The sequence below is a fragment of the Mus caroli genome, unplaced genomic scaffold (assembly GCF_978045245.1).
Source record: "Mus caroli unplaced genomic scaffold, Mus_caroli_1 scaffold_2, whole genome shotgun sequence".
In the NCBI taxonomy this organism is placed as follows: Eukaryota; Metazoa; Chordata; class Mammalia; order Rodentia; family Muridae; genus Mus; species Mus caroli.
The window spans coordinates 140248939-140275260 of record NW_028227257.1 but is presented as its reverse complement, the minus strand read 5'-3'; the positions used below and the strand labels follow the sequence as shown (position 1 = coordinate 140275260).

Here is a 26322-nt window from a genome sequence, read left to right as displayed (position 1 = left end):
TACAAAGCTTCCAAAAATGACACTAGGTTATATGCAATTGAGGTGGTGGCCAAAGGCATCCCATAGAAGTCTTCAAACATTGTAGGCTGTGTCCAAGGCAATAGATTGCCCTACACAAATTGACAGCAACTCTACATTATTGAAAATAACACCCATTTATTTCATCAAACATGGAGAGGTTAAACTGTTGCCTACAGTAGAAACTCCACAGCTCTATTCTTATTTTTGTGGTATGGGAAGGCACACTGCAGGCTACCAAAAGATAAGCATATATGTGAACAAAGCCACAAAACCTTTGATCTACAATATGTCTTGCCTGCAAAATATACGAAGGCAATGGCAGCACAAAGTTTGTGGAAGTAGTAACCAATCAATGTCTTATTTGACTTAAGGTTCATGCCATGAGATGTACCCCGTACTGCACAGGTGAACAGGAACCAGATAATAGCTCAGAAACCTAGGTTAAAATAAACTATTACCAATCAAATAGACAGACAGATAGATAGATAGATAGATAGATAGATAGATAGATAGATAGATAGATAGATATTTAAAAGTGAGCTAGTTCTTGATGGCTTGGGAGGCTGAAACGGGATCTTTGTGAATTCAATAACAGCTTGTTATTCATAGCTATTTCCAGGATAGCCAAGGCTATACAGAAATCCTGTCTCTAAACAAATAATTAAATATATAAAAATGTTTAAAAAATAAATTAAAAATTGTGATAAAAGATGACTCCTAAATATATTTTGCTTTACTCATTGATCAGTGCCTTACTCAGAGAATCTTCCTCTTTGAGCACATGAGAACAAATACAGAGACTACCAGCTAGACATTATAAAGAGAATGATACATAGCTTTAAGTGTGATACTTTCATAAAGTTTGGTCCCTCAGAGCTCAGAGAACCCTGTAGAGGAGTCAGGTAGAAGTATTGTAAGAGGCAGAGGGGATACCAGGAGAACAAGGCCAAATGGCAAAACTCATACAAACTCATAGAGACTGACGTAGCAAGCAAAAGGGCTGCATGGGTCTGAACCAAGGTCTACTGAGTATACATTATAGATTTTAGATTAGTATTATTGTATGATTCATGAATTTCTGAACAAGTGGGTCTTTGATACTTGTGATTTCTCTTAGGGCTCTTTTTCTGCTGTTGGTTTATACTGTTCAACTTCAATTTGATGGTTTCTGCTTTTGCTTATTTTGTTTAAAAAACAAAAACAAAAACAAATTCCGGGTCCATTCACAGATTGAAATAAAGTTCTTTCATAATTGAGAGTTGTTAACTTTTTATGCACATGAGGCTTGGGAGATACGTGTAATCAATTATTTTATTTTATGTGCTTATTAAAGAAATATCAGTCACATTTTAATTACTGAAAAATAGTGTGCTTTCAAATTATCCAAATTGCTAGGTTTAGTATATGCTGTTATTAAAGACAACACAAAACATATTTACAGTAAGTTCTAAGCTGAGAATAAATAAAAATGAGTAAATAAATAAAACTTGTCAACAGTGCCTGTAATAACATTTTATTGGACCTTGTTTGTCAGAGTGACATAATTCATCTGTCAACTCCTAGAGCTCTCACTGACAGAGATAGTTTATGGCACACTTTCTGTTTCTTTCTCTCATTCATAACATTTCTGAGGAAAGTAGCTGATAGAATCCAATTCTTTACAAGTACTTCTTTTAGAGGGTTCTTCAAAATACTCTGTCTAGCATGGAGACTAACCTCTAACCTCATAGGGAGAACTTGTTTCATGATACAAACAATAGCATTAGCGTTCCTGGATTCCACTACCATTCACTTATTCATTAAGACAAATTTCAAAAGGCAACAGAAGTAGAATTTAGTGGAGCTAGAGAGATGGATCACAGATTAAGAGCACTGACTGCTCTTCCAGAGGTCCTCGGGTATATTCTCAGCAACCACACAATGTCTCATAATGATGTATTGTGAGATCTGGTGCCCTCTTCTGGCTTGCAGGCATACATGCAGGCAGAACATTGTATACATAATAAACACACACACGCACACACACATGTGTGTGTGTGCATGTGTGTGCGCGCACACATGTAATTATGTCCATTTGTACACAATTGTACGTCTGTTTCATGCACATGCTTGCTATCCTTTGAATATTCCACTCGATATATACTGTAGCATTTTCCAAATCTGTGAACATAGAATTCCATTTAAAAGAAAAAATAGAATGTGGATATATCTGCTTTCAAAAAACATCATTCCATATATTTGTTTTAGGTAGCAATTGCCAAAGTCAGATTTAGAATGGAAAAATCTTAGTGCTTATATCCATCAGAGATATAAATTGCTTTTCCCCAAAAGGATCAATGAACACCAATAAAATAAAAGTATAATTTCAAGAGGAAAGATATTTGATCAGAAAAACAACAACAAACAAATTTAATCTACTCACTGTGACTATTAATGAGAAATAACTAAATGCTTATATTCAAAATTCTTTGTTGTTATGTCTGTTATTCAAGCGTTCAAGAGGCTGAAGATATCAGAAGTCAGTACTTGGGAGTTGGTTCTCTCCTTCTAATGCATGGATATGGGGATTGAATGCATATGTTCAGACTTGTCCTACAGTTTCATCTCTTCCTCTTGCCTTACTCTACTAAATGTAACACTCAGTTGTCTGAACTACTGTATTGTGAAACATTTTATTATCAAAATAGAGCTAGTCAGTTAAAACCTAAAAACTAAGTAAAATCTAAAATAAATAAAACATGAGAATACTTTATGTACTTCTAGGCCTACTTGGCCAGCCATATCACTAACCTTTTCCCAGCAAGATGATCTTGCACTCATGAATCATCATCACAGATACTTACACACCTATTATTCTTTTCCTTTCAGCCCTTATCCTTCCATATCTCCCACAACCAACATTTTCTCTTAATCTCCCTCTTTATCCCTCCTCCTTGTCATTTTCCCCCTCTTCCTCTTCGTCTTCTTTTCCATTGCTGTGAATTAAACCCTTGGTAGGCAAACAACCTATCTTTAGCTCTACGGATATGTTCCTGAATACATTTCTGAGATTGCTTACATCTTGAGTATATTTTATATCTGGAATAATTAATGTTATCATTGATGCTCACATTCTTCACATTTTTGCATATGTCTTGAAGAATGAGTTAATGTGAACTTCGTCTCAAGTGTTAAAAAGTGAACTGTTGGACATTCAGAATTTTAGAAAAAAATTAAATTGACTTTATAGTTTATTTCCTAAACCATGTGTCTTTGGCATATAAATGCTTTAAAAAGCAAGTCAGATGCCTACTTACTTGCAAAATATATCTTCATTGTCTTTATTTATAATACAGTGGCCCCCATGGCACCGTACACATTTGTCAATCTCACATTTTGGTCCTTCATAGCGTGTTGGGCAGACACATTCAACACTTCCATCATTCCCAATGGTACATGATTCTGAATTCACACAATAGTGGTGGCACACATCTAGGAAGTAGAAACAACCAAACATTTAAATGATGTCATGAGATATTTTTCAGTCTTATAAATGATGTTATTTTATTTAATATGATAATGGTCACACAATAGATAAAAATAATTTTTAAAATAAGATTGTATAATATACAAAAGTAACTTCTCTGATAAGGCCTGATTCCTCCTTTTGTTTCTGTTCCTAAGTTGGGCTTCATTTCATCCTACTAAGATAAGTGTTACACTGATGCAATATTAGCAGATGGACTCTTTTTGTTCTGATTTGCAAAGCTTAAGATTCTTTAACGTTCTTTCCAATGAACAGTGAAAGTGCGTCTGGCTGTAAGTAGAAAGGCTTGAAATTTCCTTAAGAAAGTCATGATTGCCCTTCTGTCCTCTGTCTAGGCTTTGAGCTATAGAAGGTAAGTAGATAAAAATCTGATTGCAAAATTGGCTGATACTTTATGGGTGCCAAGTGATAAAGACATCACACCTTCCTCACTTCTATATAATCACTAAAATAACCCACCCTCCAGTGTGAAACATTCCCATTAAATCCAAGCCTCTATTTCAGAGGATCATTTAGGAGCATTACAGACTGATTTCCTAATGACAAAGAAATCCTTCCTTCACGTGATCTTTCTTGAAGATTCACAGTTCAACAAAGGGCATTAAAAAACTATTAATATACAGTTAGAATTATTATGCTTCAATGACTTAAAAAAGACGACAGGATTAAAAAACCAGCTATCTCATGGCATGGTTGTTACTGGTAATTTGTACATTTATAAAATGAGGAGTCATTGTGAAGAAAGAAATACTGAATATAATAAAATTCAGAAAGATTAAAGACTCCTAGAGAGCCAGTTCCTGATATTTCTGAAGATCCTAAATATACAACTACATAAATATGCACTATACTTTTACTTATTAGGATCTTTATATAACTTCTAAAATTAAAGCCTGATAACAGGCATAATTCTGAATTTAAAAATTCATAATTTAATAAACATTTGATAGTTAAGGCCCCATATAGTTTCCACTTCATCTTCACTGTAACCCCACTGTGCCCCAAGAGCAGTGGTTAACTGAATTCTCTAGAGCATCTCATGGACAACGGTTTTCAACTGCTTCCTAGTATGCATAAAATGTAGAAGAATTTCTTGGTGGGCCCACAATTGAATTCTATAAATCTTCAATGAAAATTTATGTTGGGATGACATAAGCAAAAGTGCCCTAAATGTGAGTGATTTGGAGGCTAACTTCAGTCCTTTAACATCCTACCAACTTTACTTCACCAGGCTCACTCTTATCACCTTCAATCCCAGGTACTGATGCTAATTCCAGTAAAGAATACATCATGAATCTCTTCTCACACCTCAATTTCCCTCATTACACCATTTGCATAATCAAGGATGTTTTGAGTAAAATCATGTCTGTACTGATTATTATACTTAAACACTCATTTTAAAATATCTTCTATATGGTAGGAACATGTGTTTGTTGCTGTTAAGCTGAAGTACAGAGTAATTTATAAAGCATATAGAAGATCATACTTGAATTAATGAGAGAGTAGAAGTTTATACATGAATAGGACTAGGTCATGAGAAAAGAAATCTTATATTAATAATTATGTCACATTTTTCTGAGAAAAATGCTGAAAATTATTTCAAATAACTCTATCGTTATGTCTCTACAATTAAAAATTAATGCACCATATGGTGGCTATCCTAATCCCTAATGACATGTGATGTACAAAGTGTTCCATACAGCAGCAAACCTAAGATACTTGTGTGACACCATTAAAACCTATGATATAAGCTTAGGGACACATCTGATTACTATACAAGGCCACAGTTTCACAGATCAGGGTCATTTTCAGACTCCTCTTCTATCTCAAGTTACACATTCGCTGTCTCTATATGTAGTTTCAGACATGGAAGAGATGTTTCGCCATTTAGGTCATTGGTCTGTTAGATAACATTTGAAATGTAAATAAAGAAAATAGCCAATAAAGTCAAAAGAAAAAAGAAAAAAGAAAAGAAAGAAAAAGAAAGCACAATATGTGAATAGAAAATAGACTACATTGGACTTAACAGCAGATTTTAACTGTAGAAGGAAACTTAAATAAAAGCTTAAATAAGATTGGAGACTCAAGCAGCCTTGCCTTTTTACATGGGGTCTCAATATCTGAACCCAAGTCCTCATGTTTGTATCACAAGTAATTTAACTGAGACATCTTCCTTGCTACCCATGACCTTATTTTTCTATTTTGCACAGTACTTTTGTTATAAAAACAGAGAAATAATATAAAAATACAAAAATAATAAACCTTGTTATAAGAAATATTTTTTCCTGTTTCAAATTTGGGTTTAATAAAACAGACAAACTTAATTATTATGTTAATTAAACATTAATAGATCGAACATATACTAAACTCTTACTATATGTATATGTCTTTCATCAGGATTGTATGTTAAAATTAGCTATTATAAGAATATAATACATATGAATATTTCTGTAGATAAACTTAAAATAATATTTTAAGATATTTAAAGAATAAAGATCTTTAAGGAATAAGACCATGCTGAAAAAATAGTTTCTCTAAATGTAGTTAGAAGACAGACATAAATCTTAGAAACTCCATGTTTGGCTGCTGGTGACCCATCTCACACCTGTTTTTATTGATGTTAGTCCTTCTCTTCCTCTACTTTCTGTTTTATTCTCTTTCCTCTCCATTCATGCCTTCAATCTTTGTTTCCTTAGTTCTCTTATTACTCCATAGCTTCTTTACTTTTCTTTTTCTATTGTCAAAACCCCTGCATGCCTCAATCTATGAATTTTAAATCTAAATGTTAATATATTTTTATGTACTTTACTCCAAGGCTTTTTCAGCCATTTATGCTGCAAATTGATAGTATGAATAGACAAGTGATATATTATAGATGATAGGTAGGTGGGTTGAAAGATTATACACACACACACACATATTTGATAAATAGGAAAATATAAAGATAACCATAGATTATATATAGGTTATAGATGAGAATTGATGATAGAAAAGTAGTTGATTGATGATAAATAGATGGAAACAATAAGGTAGATATAATAAATAAATAAATATAATAAAAATAGATGATAGATAAATAGATGGGTATATGGACAGATTATGAATCAATAAGTGATGACTTGATGGAAGACTGGTAATATAGATAAATAAGCAGACATATCAATGATAGAGTATAGACAATGAATGAATGGAGAGACAGTGATATAATGAATAAATGACAGATACATTGAAGACTTTTAGCAGCTAGATAATATTCAGATGATAGATTAGAGATAATATAATTACGTGTTCCTATCTACATTACTTTTTGTAGTACTTTTTCCCTTCATGGATTTTCAAGGGAAGTTGACCTTTCTCACTACAAATTTGCATACTTCTTGAAGCCATATGTAAAACAAGACTTACTTAATCAAACAGAAAACTAGGTCCCATATTTACTGTGGAGTTAGTCATATATAGACACAAAGCATTTCTTAACATATACAAGAAAATTGAAATAAAACCCTGAATATTATCAGATCATCATGGATTAAAGCTGGATATTAACAACAAAAACAACAGAAAATTTACAAACTATTGGAAACTGAACAACTCTCTACTGAATGAAAAAATTTGTCAGGAAAAAATAAAGAAATGAAAGACTTTACAGAATTAAACAAAGATGCATACACAGCATATTCAAACTTATGAGACACAAAGAAAGTAGTGCTAACAGGGTCCCCAATGGAGGAGGTAGAAAAGGATCCAAGGAGATGAAGGGATTTTCTGCCCCATAGGAGGAACAGCAATATGACCCAACCAGTACCCCCAGAGCTCCCAGGGACTAAGCCACCAACCACAGATTACACATGGAGGGACTCAAGGCTCCATCTGCATATGTAGTAGAGGATGGCCTTGTGGGATATCAATGATAAGAGAGGCCTTTGGTCTTGTGAAAGCTCAATGCCCCAGTGTAGGAAGGAGTATGCTAGGACAGGGAAGTGGGAGTTGCTGGGTTAGTGAGCAGGGCGAGGGGGAATGGGATAGGGCTGTTTTTGGAGGGGAAATGAGGAAAGGGGATAAAATTTGAAACGTAAATAAAGAAAAATATCTAATAATAATAAAAAAAGAAAGTGGTACTAAGACAAAAGTTCATAGACTCTGTGCTTACAAACAAACAGCAAACAGTTGAAATAAAAAAAATAAATAAAAGAGCAAAACAGTAGAAAGAAATAGAGTTAATCTTTTTAGGAAATCATGAAGATAAAAGAAAACCTTATCCAAATTAATTAAAAGGACAAACAGATGATCTAAAACAATAAAATCAAACCCAAAAAGTGGTACATAAAAACCCTGAAGAATCCAAAGAATCATAAGGATTGCCAATCCCTGACTATTATGAACAAAATGTGTTAGGAAAATTGTTGAACATGTGTCCTTACTGTTACAGGGAAGCAGTTTTTGGTTATATGCCTAGGAGTGGTATATCTAAGTCTTGAGGTCGATCAATTCCAATTTTTAAAACTGCCATATTGACATGTAAAGTGGCTCTAAGTGTTTGTTCCTTTGGTGGTATTCTGAACAAAGTCACAGATGCTTCTGGCACCAGCTCTGTGCACACTCACAAATTTTGAAGGCACTGACTGCATATTTATAGAAGAATCAGGGCCCAGCTCTGTGCACACTGATCCAGATTCCAGGCACTGATACCCATGCAAAACCTAAAACTAGCTGTCTCTTGTAGTGGCTCAAGCAGTTCAGGACATGAATAGTAAAAATACAGTTGAAAACTTCAAAAGAGAGGTATCAACTTCCCTGGACAAAGGAAAATTAGGAAGACAGAGGAGGGAATTAGACAGCCAGTAGACAGCATGAGGATTTCAAGTAAGGAACAAAAGGTTTGAACTGCTGGGAGAGGAATCTCTGTTGGAGAAATAACCATGTTTCAAAGTTTGAAGAAAGGACACTGGGAACATGCTGTGCAGTGCAGACTGAGCCAAGAGCTTAGGCGGATGAAGGTTCCGTTTTCTTCTCATCAAGACAAAAAGAATTTTGTGACAACAGGTAAACTGTGTTCTATAACTTGTGCCACTGTAACTGGGACTGTTCCGAAAATTTTCAAAATGTGACAGATGTGGAGGTCATTGGTGATTGTAGGGCATTCCACTTCCTGTGTCAATAGTGTCACAGTTATGGCCTCAATCCCTGTTTGTCTTTGTAATAAAAACAACTGAAAATATTACTTTTTAACATGATTGTTTTCAGTGTCTATATAGGCTTGCTATTAGCTTAATAACTCAATTTTAAAATTCCTTTTTAAAAATGGTGTAGAAACTAGGAAGATCAGGTTACAATATGTCACTATATGGACAGGCTATATGGTGGGTTGCTATAAAAAGAGAAGCCTGAATTTGCAGTCATACAAACTTCAGATCTTATAGTCTTTAACAAGGAGTATAAGAATAAATTCTTCAATTTAATTTTGGAGACTTAGAAAACTCATCCCAATGGTAGTGTGGATAGTTTAGTATTACTATCCTCAGATATTGTTGATTTCACAAATAACACTTCTATTTAAATGCAGAAATCTGTGTTTATTTGCTTTGATTGATAGCAGGAATCCTGACTTAAAAGTAATATGAAAATTCAGCTCTACTTGTTCTTAAGCAAACATCTTAAAGAATATTAAATTTTAGCTTCACTACTTTTTATATTTTATTTTTTAACCTAGATTGCTACTATCAAAATTAATTTGCATTCAGACCTCTGGATTTTACCTTGCTACTGAAGTACTGAGTGGTTCTAACTCAGCACAACTAAGACTGATGTTTTACCTCCCACTAAAAGCCTGTAATTAGGTGCCATAATGAGCTTATCTGTCATTCCTTCATTTACCAGGGCGGGGGGATGAGGGGGGGCAGTATATATGCCAGGCATGCTTTTGACAGAACACTAGGCTCAGTGAACTTTACTGACTCACATTGATGGATTCTGAATTTATTACATTTCATCAGATGTTAGATTTGTCATTTTAATGGCAAAGCCCGAGAACAGCATCAATGTTCTCCTGGATGTTTGCAGACGTCTTGATCAACAACTCCTCCGGTCTAATTCTGACTGCTTCAAGTCCGTGGGCCACTTATTTAACCTCTGTCTAAGGATTAATTGGTTAATTTAAATAAGTGCTTTGCAGTAAAAGGCGGGAAGCATTCTGATTGCTAACAGTGAGGATAGCGCAAACTGGTAAAGTAGTGGGCTACCACACACTGTGATTCTATTAAGTTGTCAATTAAGATGCAAGCTAACTGAATTTGTTCTTTTTCAAGAATATAAATTTGTATAATGAGAGTTATATAGCATTCTAAGGCTGTTCAAAAGGAATCAAGAATGCTGATTATTCAATTTAAAAATAAAGAAGGATAACTGATAGAGCACAATGTATCAGTTGGTAGACTAGGCTAATGAACCAAAGTTTTTAAAATATTGAATCCAAATGGAATGTAGTATGACATTCCTGTAGTCTGAGCTGTCTTAAGATAGGATGGAGGACTAAGAGTAACAATGTCAAGGACATTCTTCATCATATGTGTATGTGTATATGTGTGTGTGTGTGTGTGTGTGTGTGTGTGTGTGTGTGTGTGTGTATGTGTATGTGTATGTGTATATGTAATGTGTGTGTGGGGGGGGACAACTTGGCCATCTTGGATTATATAATACCCTTTATTTTAAAAGGAAACAAAACTAAACAGCAGCAGCAATAACGACAACACACTTACCCACAAACACACACACACTAGCTATAGATTATTAACATATTGACCAGATATTTTTATACAATATATTGATTGCTTTTTCATGAAAGTGTTCAGTCTACCTTCATTTGGATTTATCTATGAAAATATTATTTGTTTGTTCAACAACTCCTTTTGGAAGGAAATTTTTAAAGAAGTCTTAGATCTGAGAAACATACAATTAACAAAATAACAGAGTGGACAAACCAGAAGTCCTAAAAACAGAAACTTTGAAGAGGAAGAAAATGCCAGTTTAAACTTCGATGGGGCATGAATGATTTACAAAGGGTATTAGCAAGTGCTGGATATAGTCTCATTGGCAGAGAAGTTTCATATATATAGATGATAGTCATGACTATGGCCTTACTAGAATAAAGGAGAGGTTATAAAATCAACCCTTTGTGGGACAGTAGCTAGACTTGTCCTCATTTCCTAGAAATCATTATAGATTGTGAGAATGCTGGAGCACAAAAGAGAAAGTAGTGCATTAGTAGGAAGCAGTTATGCTGATGTCCTCTGCTGTGCTGCTGGGAGAGGGATGCAAGAATGAGGGAACGGAGAAGAGTCTCATGGAACAAAAGCACAATTGTAGCTGAATTGTATTTTCATTTAACTGCTGTTCAACACATACAAAATTTTATAACAAGGGACAGTAGACATAGTGTAGTGACGTCTATGTATTGCCAAAAAGAGCTTGGCCTCATATGAGAAGAAATAAAGCTTTCAAAAGAAATGGAAACTGAAAACTAACCATTTCCTTCTTACAGCAGATGTGTTCACATAGTAATGCCAGGGCATGATAATTAATGCTGTACTGCCAAATCAATAGTGTACATATCATGGCTATGTACTGTTCCCTGTGCTCCCTTTACTGACCAAAGATGTGGGGCATGCTTTGAGGATCATTAAATGAATTTAAGGATTGAGACATGAATGTCTATTGCCTGGTTTAGATCTTGACTCTAACAATTTACACTAGGATGCCATCCATGAAAAAGACTCTTTATGTTGCACTGGTGGAATTTTGTTGAAACAATGATTTAAAAAAAAGAAGAAGAAGAAATGAAAAGAAATAAAGCATACCCAGTGCATTGTAGAAAAAAAGAAAATAAACAAGAGTAATCAATTTAGGTGTTACAAAAACCCCACATGTAAGTAAAATCATCCTGTCACTGAGTTCCAAATTTTATTCCCCTTAAGAAACATCTAAAAATACTTAAATAATATATACACATGGATTTAGAAAAGAAAATGCCTTGAAAATAGCATTTTGAAAAGAAAAATAACTTTATTGTAAAATGTGAGACTCTGTAAAGGAATCAGTACTGGGAGTGAGAAAAACAGAGATGAAGATAGTAATTGCAATCACATCAATATTTAAGCTAGCATGTAATATTTTATCCTCAGAAAAATACACAAAAGACCCAGCAAAGAAACAACAGATAGAAATGGGAGCAGGAGAGAATAGTGTCTATAAACACGAAGAAAGAAGTCGTATTGAGAAACAAGGATCAAGAAACTGATGAAAGCCAACATAAAACAGGAATTGTTGTTGGACCACTGAACATAGGCATAATCAATCAACATGGGTCTCATAAGGGCTGCTGCTCCAGTATAGCAAAGGCAGAAACTTAACAGAAGTGAAGTCGATGGAGACATAGAGACAGAAAGATGACAACAAAAACATTTTAAAAGAATGATACTACCTGGTAAAGGAAGAGCTGAAACCAGGGAAATGAAGCCGGGACTAACAGATACTGGTAGAGGGTGTTTTTGATTTGTCTTTTTTTCTGAAAAAAACAGTGCTAGAAAGCAAAAGGACTAGGAAACTGCAGAGAGAAATTCTGGTTCTCTCCAGACATGTGAGGATGAGACCATTAACACACAAACTGAGCTGTCTCTAGTTGTGCTTCTTAGGAGAGGTAAGGGATGGAAAAGAATCAAGATCCCTACAGGTTTCCAGGAGTAGAAAGAAGTGGGGAAGTTAAGGATACAAATATGGAGATGATTATGATTATTGAACTTAAGCTGAGAAAGAAAACAGATACAATCTTTTAGAATAGGATAAAAATAATGGAAAAATTATTGGAGTTAAAGTGACAAGAAGACAGTTTAAGAACCTGGAAAAAAAAGGGCTGTGGCTAAAATGAAGAGAGGAGAGAGCATAAATGTAAACCATAGTATTACTTAATGCAAATATCAAAGGTTGCTGCTGGCAAGCTGAGGGAGGACATTTGTACTCACAGTACTGGCATCTGTCTCCAGTGTAGTCTGCCTGGCAATGGCAGTAAGGCTGGTTCCCAGCAGTGACAACACAGCTCCCACCATTGTGACAAGAATCTTCGCAGACTGTCTTGCCGCAGTTGGGCCCAGTAAAGCCCAGGGCACAGATACAGGTGGGTCTTCCTATTGGACAAAAGAAACAAAGCCATGCTGTTAACCTTAAATGGAACTTCTGTAGATAAAATTAGGGCACAATGTTTCTGGCAAAGTTGTGTCTACAATTTCTCTCTGACTTTATTATACCAAAAGCTCTTCAGTTTCAGTTGAGCTGTATATCCAGGGAAGTATAAACTAAACATATCTGACATTCAGTTAGGTCATTTTGCGAGTGTTTTATGAATAACTGTACTTCTACATTGTTCTTTTTTTCCTCATATATGTCTACCTTTTCAATTATTTTTAACTTATATATGCTATCATAGTTTACTTTGTTATAAAATTCAGATAATCATAATTTGTCATTGTTCATTCAGTGTTCATCATTGCTGACTATACACAAACCATCCGTGGATAAGAGCTTCAGCATGCATTTTAATAAATAAAGAGAATTATGTTGTAGATAATGGTTACATATTTTAATGAAGTTTTCTTAACTTAAGTAAACATGGAGACATTTAGTGTTTAATACATACCCACTGGGACTTAATTTGTCTAGTCTTGATGTTTACTCGTGTTAAAAAAATTACTGTGTAGTTTACTAAATATTGTATGTTCAACATACTAGAACATTTTCTAGATCATCTTTGAACATTTCCCTCATTCTTTTCCGTGGAAAGTAATTTATCACCATAGCAAACATTCTTTATGTTTTACACAATACATATAAAAGGTGTATCTCTCAGCCTGGCCTGTCACTAAGCAGGAACCGCTTTGGCAGACACAGATAGAAGAAAAGCATCTATTGCAATCACATAAAGGTAAACACAAAAGCATAAATGGAACTAAGCAGATTCAGTCACCAGGCTCAGCCAGGGCTCACAGCCAGTGCCTTTGCCATCAGAGCTTTCATCATTGGTAATCTGGGAGCAAAATAAAATTGCCTGAGAAATAGATGAGATATATATTATTATGGTTTTAAATATGATATGATTATTTTACACATGGCCATAGATTCCATATAGCCCATGTTTTTAATAAATTTTTATTTGTTGTAGAATTTTGGGTAAAATGAATCCATCAAATATCAGCAATATGCCTGCTGGATCAAGAACAGTACGATGAAAACAAAACTTTGACATCAGTGCAAATGGGATACTCCCCAGGACCTGCACCTAGACAAGAGCTATAAGAGATCAATGGATGATGAGAGTGTGAGAATAAGTTGCCTTTAGGAACAAGCTACCAAGTATACAGCCTATATTTAACATAGCATTTATAAGGAATAAAATATGTTTAAGTAAAATTCACCTGCATTTCTTAAAGAATGAAAAATATCTACAGTGTATTCAGTAGGTTCTAAGTAATTACTTTGAAAGAATGCTACACCCTTAAAACCACTAGTAATTTGCTCTAAACAAACAAAGTCCTACATAATTTTATGATGAACAGCACTGCTTTACAAATAAATTATTTATAAATCCTGTTTGGTGCTAGATAAATGTTTACTAATGCTCCAGAAACAAGGAGATTATTAGAGCTGAGTATGTTCATTATTTTTGTTGCCAAAAATGATTTACTGAATATTAGCAGGATGTTTCCTTAGAGTGGTAACAAATGTTTTTTCCATTGATTGCTGAAATAAAGAGAAAATATTTCATCTGGCAAATTAGTGGATGAACATAAAGATAGGAAAAGGGAGCAGATTGAGGTGGTAAGTGAAAAGACTGGTAAGTTTGTCACATGGTAACTGAAGAAACCCAGAACATGTCAAAAATGAATTATTTATTCTCTTACTAAGGGTTCATACAATACTCAAAGAGAAATAATTCATGCCAAGAGTAATGAAAATTAGCTCAATCCAATAAGTAGCAGTGAACAAAGAAGTCCAAGAGCATTAGAAAATTCATGGCACCATAAAAAATAAAATACAAATACTAATGATGGGAAAATTCTATTTAACTTTCTGGACTTTTTTGTCTTTTTTTCCCAATATTTTATTAGGTATTTACTTTATTTACATTTCAAATGCTATCCCGAAAGTCCCCTATACACCCCGACCCCTGTTCCCCTACCCATCCACTCCCACTTCTTGGCCCTGGTGTTTCCCCTGTACTGGGGCATATTAAGTATGCTATACTAAGGGGCCTCTCTTCCCAATGATGACCAACTAGGCCATCTTCTGCTACATATGCAGCTAGAGACATGAGCTCTGGGGGTACTGGTTAGTACATATTGTTATTCCACCTATAGGGTTGCAGACCCCTTTAGCTCCTTGGGTACTTTCTCTAGCTCCTCCATTGGGGCCTTGTGATCCATCCAATAGCTGACTGTGAGCATCCACATCTGTGTTTGCCAGGCACTGGCATAGCCTCACAAGAGACAGCTATATCAGGGTCCTTTAAGCAAAATCTTGCTAGCATATGCCATAGTGTCTGTGTTTGGTGGCTGATTATGGGATGGATCCCCGGGTGAGGCAGTCTCTGGATGGTCCATCCTTCCATCTCAGCTCTAAACTTTGTACCTTTAACTCCTTCCATGGGTGTTTTGTTCCCAATTAATCCTTCAACAAACCTAAAAGAAGACAGCCACAAGAACAGAATCCCAAATCTATGCTTTCTTTTTTTGTCTTATAGACAGCATTTTCGCAAACATTACAGGCTATAGCCATTAATCATGTTTTTCCTGAGAATTCGATAGTAATGCTACATGCTGAAGACCTCAAATATTTGAGTTAGAGGACATGGATAAAGCAAGTTGACAATGACTTTGAAGCTTAATTCCTACTGGCTAGAGAGCAGTGGAATGTATGTTATGTGATCAATCAAGCAGTTTCTGATTTGATTTAATCCCTACTCCACACAAGATGGAACCTAGGTCTGTGCCAGTAACTTGGCTGTAGCTGGCTAGGTTATAGGCTCTAAGGGAGAACAGGACCATGTTTTGTTTTGTTTTGTTTTGTTTTGTTTTGTTTTGTTTTGTTTTGTTTTGTTTTGTTTTGTTGGTTTGGTTTGGTTTGGTTTGGTTTGGTTTGGTTTTTGATAAATGGCCAAAGTAATAAGATGTTCCCTGAAGTCTTATCTTTATCCCTATAGATTAGTGTATCTCTCAACTTCAATCAGAAATCCTTGTTTGTGCAGTATTTGGTGGTTATCAGAGAGTCCCATAAATTGTCAACATACATCAAATAAGAGACTGTGGAGTATTCAGCTATAATTGGGACACTCATATCACCATCCTCCTTCCAAGGCTTAGAGAAAAAGCACAAAGTGAGAGAGAATGAATGTTTGTAATGAAACAATATTTGCCATATAAGACAGTGTATTACATATATGAACTCACACTTGGGAATACAATCAGGATTTTCACAAGGGTAAGTCAACTAAATTCCCAGCTGGATAGCAGAGGGGCTCATGAAGTCCTGCCACTACCTGGGAATCTAATGATTTCTGATGCCACTGTCAAGAGGGAAAATTAGTTTTCTTCAGGGATACAGGCCCTGAGAAGCTACCCACTCTTCTGTAGAATTTCACACCCAGTTTCATATAGGCAGAAGTAAATAGACACAGAGAGAGCATAGCACTTGTCTGTAAGAAAAGTGATTGGGGAGGCAGAGTAATTGGAAGGTAATAAACAATGAATGGATTACATGTAAACATATAACCTGTAACTATGAATATATAATTCATATATATATATTAAATAATTATGTTAAAAATAATGAAGGAAGCACTTTGATAGAGATAATGAAGCAGGGAACCCACATGTGTGCTTGATAATCTCTCCAACAGAGCCATTCAGAGAAATAAAAGTGTGTTAGTGCCTTTCTTGTAAGCCATGAGTGTTTTAAAATTAAAGCAGGTATTGTCCATGCCTAAAAGAAATGCAGGGACAAAGATGGAGCAGAGAGTGAAAGAAAGGCCATCCAGTGACAGACACAACTTGGGATCCATCCATGGATGGACACCAATCCTTGACTCTATTACTGATGCCATGTTATACTTTCAGACAATAGCCTAACATGAGTGTCCTCTTAGATTTCTGAGTTCGAGGGCAACCTGGTCTACAGAGTTAGTTCCAGGACAGCCAGAGCTACACAGAGAAACCCTGACTCGAAAAAAACCAAATAAATAAATGAAATAAAATAAAATAAAATAAAATTGAATTATACCTCTCAGGCATGTTTCTTTAAATACTAATATTCCCTTTCTTTAATTATTATTGTTCTATAAAACTGTCATAATATAATTAAGTCTGATACAAGTCTTAGTTATACATGTCCATATAGAAATTTTACAAAAGGTATAACTGCAAGTAAACCAACAATAAATAAATCTATGTTACACTCTCTGAGATTTGTTTCACAAAACAACGTTTATAAAGACAATTAGATTTTTTTCAATCTATAACACAAACATTTTTAAAACATCACATTTATATATAAAAATCCTTAAATCCTTTTAAAGTGATTTAATAGCTATCCAAATATTTAAGTATTATTATTAAATATTATTCAGGTGTGTCTCAGACTGAAATTAAATGATAACTAATTTATACTTAAATATACAATATAATTTTCTTGACCAAATAACTGTGGACATCATGATCTAGTAAATTAGGTATATAGATACAATTTATATATTATGCTTAAACATCTGAATGAGTGATTTTTAACATAAATATAACAAATTCCATGCTTTACAGATATTTATATAAGTTAAATAAAATAGCTATAAATTAGGATGTCAAAATATTGAATTAGTGTATGAATTTCTTAACCTACCAAGACTCAACTGCTTTTATTATCTTAGCAAAAAGCTCATGCCTATTAAATGATTAAATCTCAAAACAGTTTACCAAAACTATGCTTATTTCTTCAAATAAACTGGTCCTATGTTACTAAAGTTTATCTGAAACAACTTTGTCAAATTCTTATTCTTTTCTCTAAGGGGGCAATATGGAGAAGAGGAATTTGTAAGGGTGGGACTGGGAGAAGAAGAGGAACAAGGGTCGTGATTGGGATGTAACATGAATAAAATAAGAAAAAAATAGACACATAATGTCTTAGATTTTACAATTCCTTCAGAGTAGTTATACATTTAGATGGCAAAAAGGATGTAATCAAAGGATCTGGTGGAGTTTATTTTCATTTGAAAAGAACCTAACTTTCTTTTTTCTTTTCTTTTTTTTTTTTTTTTTTTCGTTTCCGGAAATCTGAGTTTATTAAATTATTGAGAGCTGATATGTCAAAGATCTTAAAATATGACTAAAAATTTAAAAAGTTCATTTGCTTCTAAGGTGAACCAAACTGGGTGACAAGAACCTGGCTGGACATAGAGGGCCTACTCACTTTCATTAGTTTTGAAAATAAATTACCACTCTTCCAATTGGAATAGTAACCCAAAAAAGTGGCCATGCCAATTCTCTTTAAGACATAGAGGGAATTCAGATATATAGGTCTCTAGATTTATCAAAGGCATTCATTCTTGAGTGACTCAAACCACAAACACAAGCCTATTATCATCAGAAATGTGCTTTCATGCAAAAGGACTTCCTACTGAGTAGTTAATCCATAACTGAAGGTGAACAGTGAATGTGTGAACAGAGATGGATAAAGTCTCCACCAGAGAGCCCCAGGGGACAGTGCACGGTGAATAGAGCATTTGCCCATAGTGAGCAAGCTAATAGATAGGCAGAGTTACAGAGAGAGGAGAGAGACAAGGAGGAGACAGACAGACAGGCAGACAGACAAACATACAGACAGACAGAGAAGAAAAACAGTTCCACTCTAGAGTACAATTTTCAAAAAAAAATAATAACAAAAATATAAATGTAAAATTAAGAAGTACAAGGCACACTTTTAAAATTCTCTAAGATATTAAATCAACTTCTCCATCTTCTTAGTCAACTACACAAAGCAATGAAGTAGTACTGAAAGCTGAAGAGAAAAATATCCACTTTCATACAAAGGCCAAAACATCAGCATAATAAATCCAAAAAATCTAAGAAGTCCACGATTATATATAACTTGCTTTGAAATCGTGTAAATAAAGTTACTATACTAGGACAAATTACCTATTGAAATATAGAATTACAATTATTTCAGGACAAACACAAGCTTAGTATGACAACTAATCCTGCACTGCTGGGAAATTCTTGACTGCTATGCACAGAAGAAGAGCAATATTAAACATAGTATTGATGGTTAAAGTACAGTTCATGGAAATAATGGAAGAAACTGAGAACAGGGAAGGAAGAATCATGTCCAATAAAGTATATCACTTAACATCTAAAATTACTTGGAGGAGAAGAAAAGAATTACCAACCAACCAACCAACCATAACAACAAACAGTAGAAACTAAACAATGGAAAATATTTCTCAATTATAACTCTGAATGCAAATACCCCTAACTTTTCAATTACTGAAAGAAAACTAACATGATGAATTAGAAAACATGATAGTTATCTGTTTTTTCTAAAAAGCACACAAAGATAGGGAAAGATATCCCAACATTGTAAATGGCAACATAAAAAGATTACCAAACAAAGAGAAGTTGTGGCAAACTTCAAACTAAAACAGATAAGAAAATATAAAGAAGGACATTGAATTCTTAGGAAAGAAACAATTCACCAAGAAGATGTAACTATTGATGTTCTAAATCTCTGGACCAATTTCATAAAACAAAAACTCAGAGGAATAAAATACTGCATAGGTCCAGGCACAACACTGATGGGTGCTTTAAAACCCAATCCTCATCTTTAGAAACATTCTTTAAATTAAAAATCTGTAAAGAAACCTCAGAATTAAACTAAGCAATAAAGCAAATATAGTTAAAAATATTCATAGTATTCAAGGCTGAAAATGAAAACACACATTTTCTCTGTGACACTTGGAACATCCTCCAAAATTGACCACATTACAGGTCAGTAATCAAGCTTTAATATACAAGTACAAAAACAAAACAATTAAACAAACAACACAAATGAAATAACCTTGAGAATTTTATTAGATCTCAATGGAATATAAATGGAAAACTGCTGGTTATACTAAAGATATAAAAGAAGATATAAAAATATTTAGAGACTGAACAGTTTTGAGTGCAAAATTTGACGGAATGATTTGAAGGAAGAGTTAGTCATTGAAGAAATGATTGACAAAATGTAGATGTTAGTAGAGTCAAAAAGCTAACAGACACAAGCTATGCAGTTGTAAATGGATTTTATAGTTGCAAGTTAAATTTAAAAAAAATCAAAGAGAAATAATATCTTTATGAAGTCACGTAGTGTTACAAACTTCGTCATAGCACTGCTTTCATTGTATCCCATAAGTTAATATGTGTTGTACATTCATTTTCATTGAATTCTAGAATTTCTTAAATTTCTTTATTTCTTCCTGGACCCAAGGGTCACTGAATACAGAGTTGTTCAGTTTCCAGGAGGCTTTGTGTGGTTTCTGTTGTTGTTGAAGTCCAGCTTTATTGTTCTGATAAAATATGGGGAGTTATTTCAATCTTGTATCTGTTGAGATTTGCTTTGTGACCAAGTATATGGACAGTTTTAGAGACGGTTCTAGAGATGCTGAGGAGAAGGTATATTCTTTTGTGTTTGGGTGAAATGTTCTGTAGATATCTGTTAGGAATGTTTGAATCTGCTAGTTACACTGTTTCTCTGTTTAGTTTCTGTCTGGATGATTTGTCCATTGGTCAGAGTGGGGTGCTGAAGTCTCTATTAATGTGTGGCATTCAATATATGATTTAAGCTTTAGTAACTTTTCTCTTATAAAATGTGTGTACCTTTGCATTTGGGACATAATCAGAATGGAGATATTATCTTGGTAGATTTGTCCTTTGATTACTATGGAGTGATATTCTCCATGCTTTTTGATTAATTTTCATTGGTAGACTACTTTAATATATATTAGAATGTCTACTCTAGCTTGTTTCTTGGGTCCATTTGATTGGAAAATCTATTTCAAGGCCTGTAGTCTGAGTTAATGTCTATCTTTAATGTTGAGGTGTTTTACTCTTATGCAGCAGAATGATGGTCGCTCTTTTTATGGCCATATTGTCAGCCTGTGCCTTTTTATTGGGCAACTGAGTCATTGATGCTGAGTGATATTAAAGGCAAATGATTTTTATGCATAAAAAGGTGTGTAATTTTACACACTGGAGTATTACTTAGCCATTAAAAACAATGGCATCATGAAATTTGCCCTCAAGAAGATGGAACTAGAAAGTATCATCTAGAATGAGGTAACCCAAATCCACAAAGACAAACATGGCATTTACTCACTTATAAGTAAATATTACTCTCAAGGAAAGCAAGAATATGTAAAAAACCCCAGTGTAGAAATAGAAAGATGTAATACAAATGATGACATATTACAAAAATAGAGTCTAAAGTATCAATAAATAGAATTAATCAGATAGAAATAATAAGGTGAACAAGGTTGAACAAGGGAAAAAAATCTAAAATAATATCAGTGAAAAGAGAAATTGTCACACACACTTCAAGAAAATTGATAAAATCAACATTGAACACATTAAAACTGAGAATATATGTGAATATGTAAGAAACATAGTAAGACCCATAAGAATCAAGGGAATTGAATTAGTGCCAACAATTCTCCAAAGAAAGTAAAGTCCAGAGAGATGGAGATAGTGACATAGTCTAGTGCTTCCTTTGCACGCAAAAGGACTCAAATTTATATCTTCAGCCAACACATAAATGTATGGCAATCTGGTGTGTGCCTATAAACATAGCTTTGCAAAAGTGGAGACAGGTAGATTCTGGAGTCTTATGAGCCAGCCAGAATAATCAAAATGATGAGCTTGATCAGCAAATAACCCCTATTTCAAGAAGTAAGACAGAAAGCAGTATACTTGATTAAGCTCCAGCACTTATGTGCACAGAAAATAACATCCACAGAAATGCATGTGTACACCATACACAAATATACACCAATAAGTATGTATACACACACACAAGTAATGTATGTGCACATATATACATACAGATACACACACATGTATTATCTATCTATCTATCTATCTATCTATCTATCTATCTATCTATCTATCTATCCATCCATCCATCCATCCATCCATCCATCCATCCATCTATCTATCTATCTATCTATCTATCTATCTATCTATCTACACACACACATACAAACACATTACGACCTCAAGCTAAGCTAGAAAGTTATGATAATAAAAGTATTATAGATCTTTGACAGAAAATTATGTAGATCAATGAAAAACAATCACAACTGCAATTAAATATCTGAACATCTATGAAATATTGTTTTACAAAATTGTCAAATCTCATGAACAAAAATGAAAGCCTATTCAATAAAGTATGGCAACAAAACTCAGTATCCACCTGCAAAAAAGCAAGGTATAGCCACTTCTCACACTGTGCAAATATCAATTTGAACTGGAACAAATGGCACAGAGAGATAAGGTCTAAAAAAGAGGGAAGGAAAAATGAACTAAAATTATATATATATATATATTTATATATATATATATATATATATATATATATGTGTGTGTGTGTGTGTGTGTATGTATGTATATATATCTCCCATAAAGAATTACATATTTATATAATTATAGAATTTTATTAGTTTTCAAGGTATATATATATATCATTATGTATATTTATAATGAATATTATAAAGCACTTAGAATGCGAGCAGCTTTGATTCTTGTTCAAGCACTGTGCTTTCCACAGGTACATGCTAATCCATATTAGTGTGTGTTGCTATTATTAACATTGTGATATGGTTTTTGATAGGATAAATAAATGCCTTTGCCTTTGTTAATTTTAAATTTAACTGATGATTTCAACTAGATTATTAGGCTTTATACCTCACACATTTTACTTATTAAGAAAATGCGAGTAATTTGCACATACAGTTGTTTCAGATGTTTACCTAGAGTGGATGGTATGCAGGTCCCTCCATTCTGACAGTAATTGCTACAATGGTTGACTTCACACCTTCCTCCTGAATAACTGGGCCAGCAGTGACATCTCAGATCACCCTTCTCATTTAAAATGCATCTTCCTCCATTTTCACAAGTCAGTTTGCAAGAATCATCTAGTTATAAGGAAAAAAAGGCAAAAATGTTGTTTAGGAATGCTTCAAATAATACTAAAAAATACATATATTTGAATATTAGAAATTTTTATAAAACATGAAACTTAAAATTGGAGCAAATATACAGTAGGTAAAAGCAAATATTAATGTACATTTACTTTTTTAAAGGTGTTATCAATCTTTATGTTTATTTTTACTAACCAAAAATCCTAGATATAATATATTTTAGATGGATAATTTTCTTTTTAATATTATGATTTATTAAGCACAGTATAAATGACATGTTATATAACATTGTAAAATAATGATTTGATACAGTTTTAAATAGAAGAGAAAAAAAGTTCAATTTGAATAACTACTCACCACAGACCTAATTTCAAAAAAGTCACTCTTCCTAAGTGGGTCAATGTGACACAAGTACTCAGTTATTAGCTGTGACTAATTCCTAGAGCAATGAGGTTCAGTGGAATTCAAAAGAACAGCCTTCTTTTTTTTTTTTTTTTCAGCACTGCCTCAGATAAGTAATACACAATGGAGGTTTTGGAGAACAAAGTGGTTCTTAATATTCAATACAAACCAAATTGAATTCATGTATGCACCTTGAACTAGAAAAATATTTGCTTCGTATCCCTATAATTAATCATGTATCCTTTTGCCTATCCTTAATCATCCTTAATCATCACCTAATATTACTCTACATCATCTCCTTTCTCAGATTTTGAATTTTATTCCCACATTTTACATGGAAATATGTCTCTAATTTCTTAGTATACACAATGAATGTATTCATGCAACAACATTGCCTATAGTTATTCCATCTATCTATGTTGTCTAGCACAGAAAAATTTTGAAGCACTGAAAATTAGATTTTCATTGGATATTGGTACAATCCCACAAACTGTTGAAATCATACTATTTCTAAACATTATTTTTTGACTGTTATGAGGTTTACTGGGAACACTGCACCTAGTGGTAGTGTATTTGTAAAATCTAGATCCTGGGATAGAATAAAAGAATGTCTGAGCAGACCAGGGTTAATGAGTGTGAAGCAATGTTGACAGTAAGCAAGTTTCTGAAGAGAGAGATGGAATGAGAGGACCACTATGTTTTAGAGATCTGCCCAGATATAAATATGTTGAAGAGCCTAGAGAGCTTGAGATTAATTGTACTGACTGATTGTTAACTGGCATCAGAGTGATGATGAATAAAATGTTTTGAATTATACTGGTTGTGTAGAATGAGGATTACCTAAGCAGAGCAATGTATGTTGAACGAAGGTGGAAAAATTCTGAGGGAATAGTAAAATGAAATCAGTGATACATGCAGCGGGGAGGGAAAGTGAGGATAATAAATCTCTGATAATATTTACATAAAGTATCCATTGCAGTGGAACATGGGATTCTCTACAGTGTGCTAATGATGGGGAGATCAAATATTCACTGTGGTAATCTGCTTAACTTATAGCATCCCAAATTATGTCTAACACGTTTAGAATAAACAAAAACAAACCCTAAAAGGGGTTCTGAATAAGAACACTAGAGATAATCATTTAAAACATTTTCAGAAGATTAATTCCCAACCATGTCTATTTGTAGACGTTATACATGAATGACACAGGCATCTAAAATCTACACATGATGGGGAATGACCATCCCAATATTAGGATTTATTAGACATGAACAATTTTAAAATAGCACATGGCACCGATAAAATGAAACTTTAGTTATAGTCATTTCAAACTTACCTTTATAGTTCTATATTCACACAGAAGTTTGTACTTATCATTAACTAAATATTAATCTTAAGCTAAGCTACCACAGCTATAATCAGTTTTAGAAAAAATAATCAGGCAAGTGTTCTACCAAAGCTATATTGAATTTAAAATCCTTATATGAAAATTAAAATATTGTGTGTTCATCTTTTAGAAATAGGAGATAAGGAATCCAACTAACTTGAAGAGCTGAAGAATGAGGCTATACCAAACATCCATATCAGAAAAAAAGATACATGGGCTTACCTACACCACAAAATTACTTAGAGATATATTTATACTCACAGCACATTGTTTTATTTATTCAGACAAAGACAAACTCGAATACTTAAGTAGAAATGGAACATAGGAAGCTCCTGTGAGGGCACAGCTTATTGATTTATGGGAGGGAGGCTAGTGAGATAATGTATTTTCACTTGAAAGCAGTAGTTGGCATTTTAAAAAACTCAGTTTCTGAGTGTTTGTATACACTGCAAACTCCCACACAGTACAGATCTTTCACTTAACCAGGAAAAAAATTAAGTAGTCACATCTGAAAATACTTAATTTTCACAGCACAAATAAGGTCATAGGTATTCTAGATGATAGGCAATTAACAAAGCCTAAGGGTCATTATATGCCAGTAACAGAATCTGTTCATTAGCTGCCTGACGATTAGCAATTGTCACCAGGAATGATCTGGAGCTCTCTGTTAGGAGCTGCAAACTTCCTTCCCACACATTTTCCCGTTCTTCCTGGCAGTATGGATGTTTCAGGATATCCTCTATATACCCTAATTCCATGTCCTTTCAGAGTTTCCTCTGTCTTCAGTTAAGTCTAAATCCAAAATAATATAATATAGGAAATTCTAATGGTATTCAAACTTTATGATCACCCTAATCCTAGGGGGAGTGAAAGTCGGCCCCTATTGTAACAGCTGTTGCTGTGCAGACAAACACCACTTATTTCTGTACAACATTCCATCTTTTAATTTCCTCAGGTTTGTGTATTCAATATTTAAAATTTGGACATTACAAAAGGGAAAATATATTTGATTTAGATTATTTCTAACTAAGTTGTTTAAACTGAATGTAACCTACCACCCACATTGGAAAACAAGGAGCAGGTAGTCTGATTGGAGAGGGCAAATGAGGATGAAGATATGATACTTGAACGAGCAGTGAATTCTTACAGAAGAAAACATGTAATTAAGAAAGCCTGCTGTGAAGACATCCTAAATTTATCTTTCATTTCAAAATGCTTGCTGTGATCCAAAAATGCACGGAAACATGCTGTTTTTGTCTGTGATATAAAATTTGGTAAGTATGGGTTTTTCTTTTAATAGAATTATGACTAATTCCATAAGTTTGCAAGGGTTTTATCTACTGGGTATGCAAGAGAAAATTTTCCTTCTCTTTTTCATCTTACTGTTTGTTTTTGAATCTTACCTTTTAAAAATACTACTTTCTGATAAATGGCTATTCATTCTAAATTCATACTTCAAGAATATAACCTACATGAAGAAATACTGTCAGCTTTACTTCTAAATTTGACCTTAGGTTATAAATTAATGTTATAAAATTGCTTATAAAATTGAAATATATATTAGTAGTATTTTGACTTCTTATAGTACTTGATGTAAATAATATTTCACATGAAAACTTAAGGTAATTTCTAAAGTAGTCTGTGTTTTCCAAATTAATGCCCTGCTTACATAACATAATCAAAGGAATTAAAAATAAATACATTGAATATATAAATGGATTTGGA

The 26322-nt window shown here is 33.7% G+C and overlaps 1 protein-coding gene across 2 annotated transcripts in view; it reads right to left on the bottom strand.

The window, feature by feature from the left end:
• The window catches only part of Lrp1b (LDL receptor related protein 1B), a 2026300-nt gene that overhangs the window by 34618 nt on the left and 1965360 nt on the right, over window positions 1-26322 (bottom strand). For both annotated transcript variants that reach the window (XM_021181392.3, XM_029472167.2), the window contains exons 83-85: window positions 22638-22802; window positions 12562-12723; window positions 3318-3492 (exon numbers count right to left, since the gene is read on the bottom strand). In XM_021181392.3, the coding sequence (XP_021037051.1) occupies window positions 3318-3492; window positions 12562-12723; window positions 22638-22802 (502 nt within the window). The remainder of the gene's footprint in view (window positions 1-3317; window positions 3493-12561; window positions 12724-22637; window positions 22803-26322) is intronic.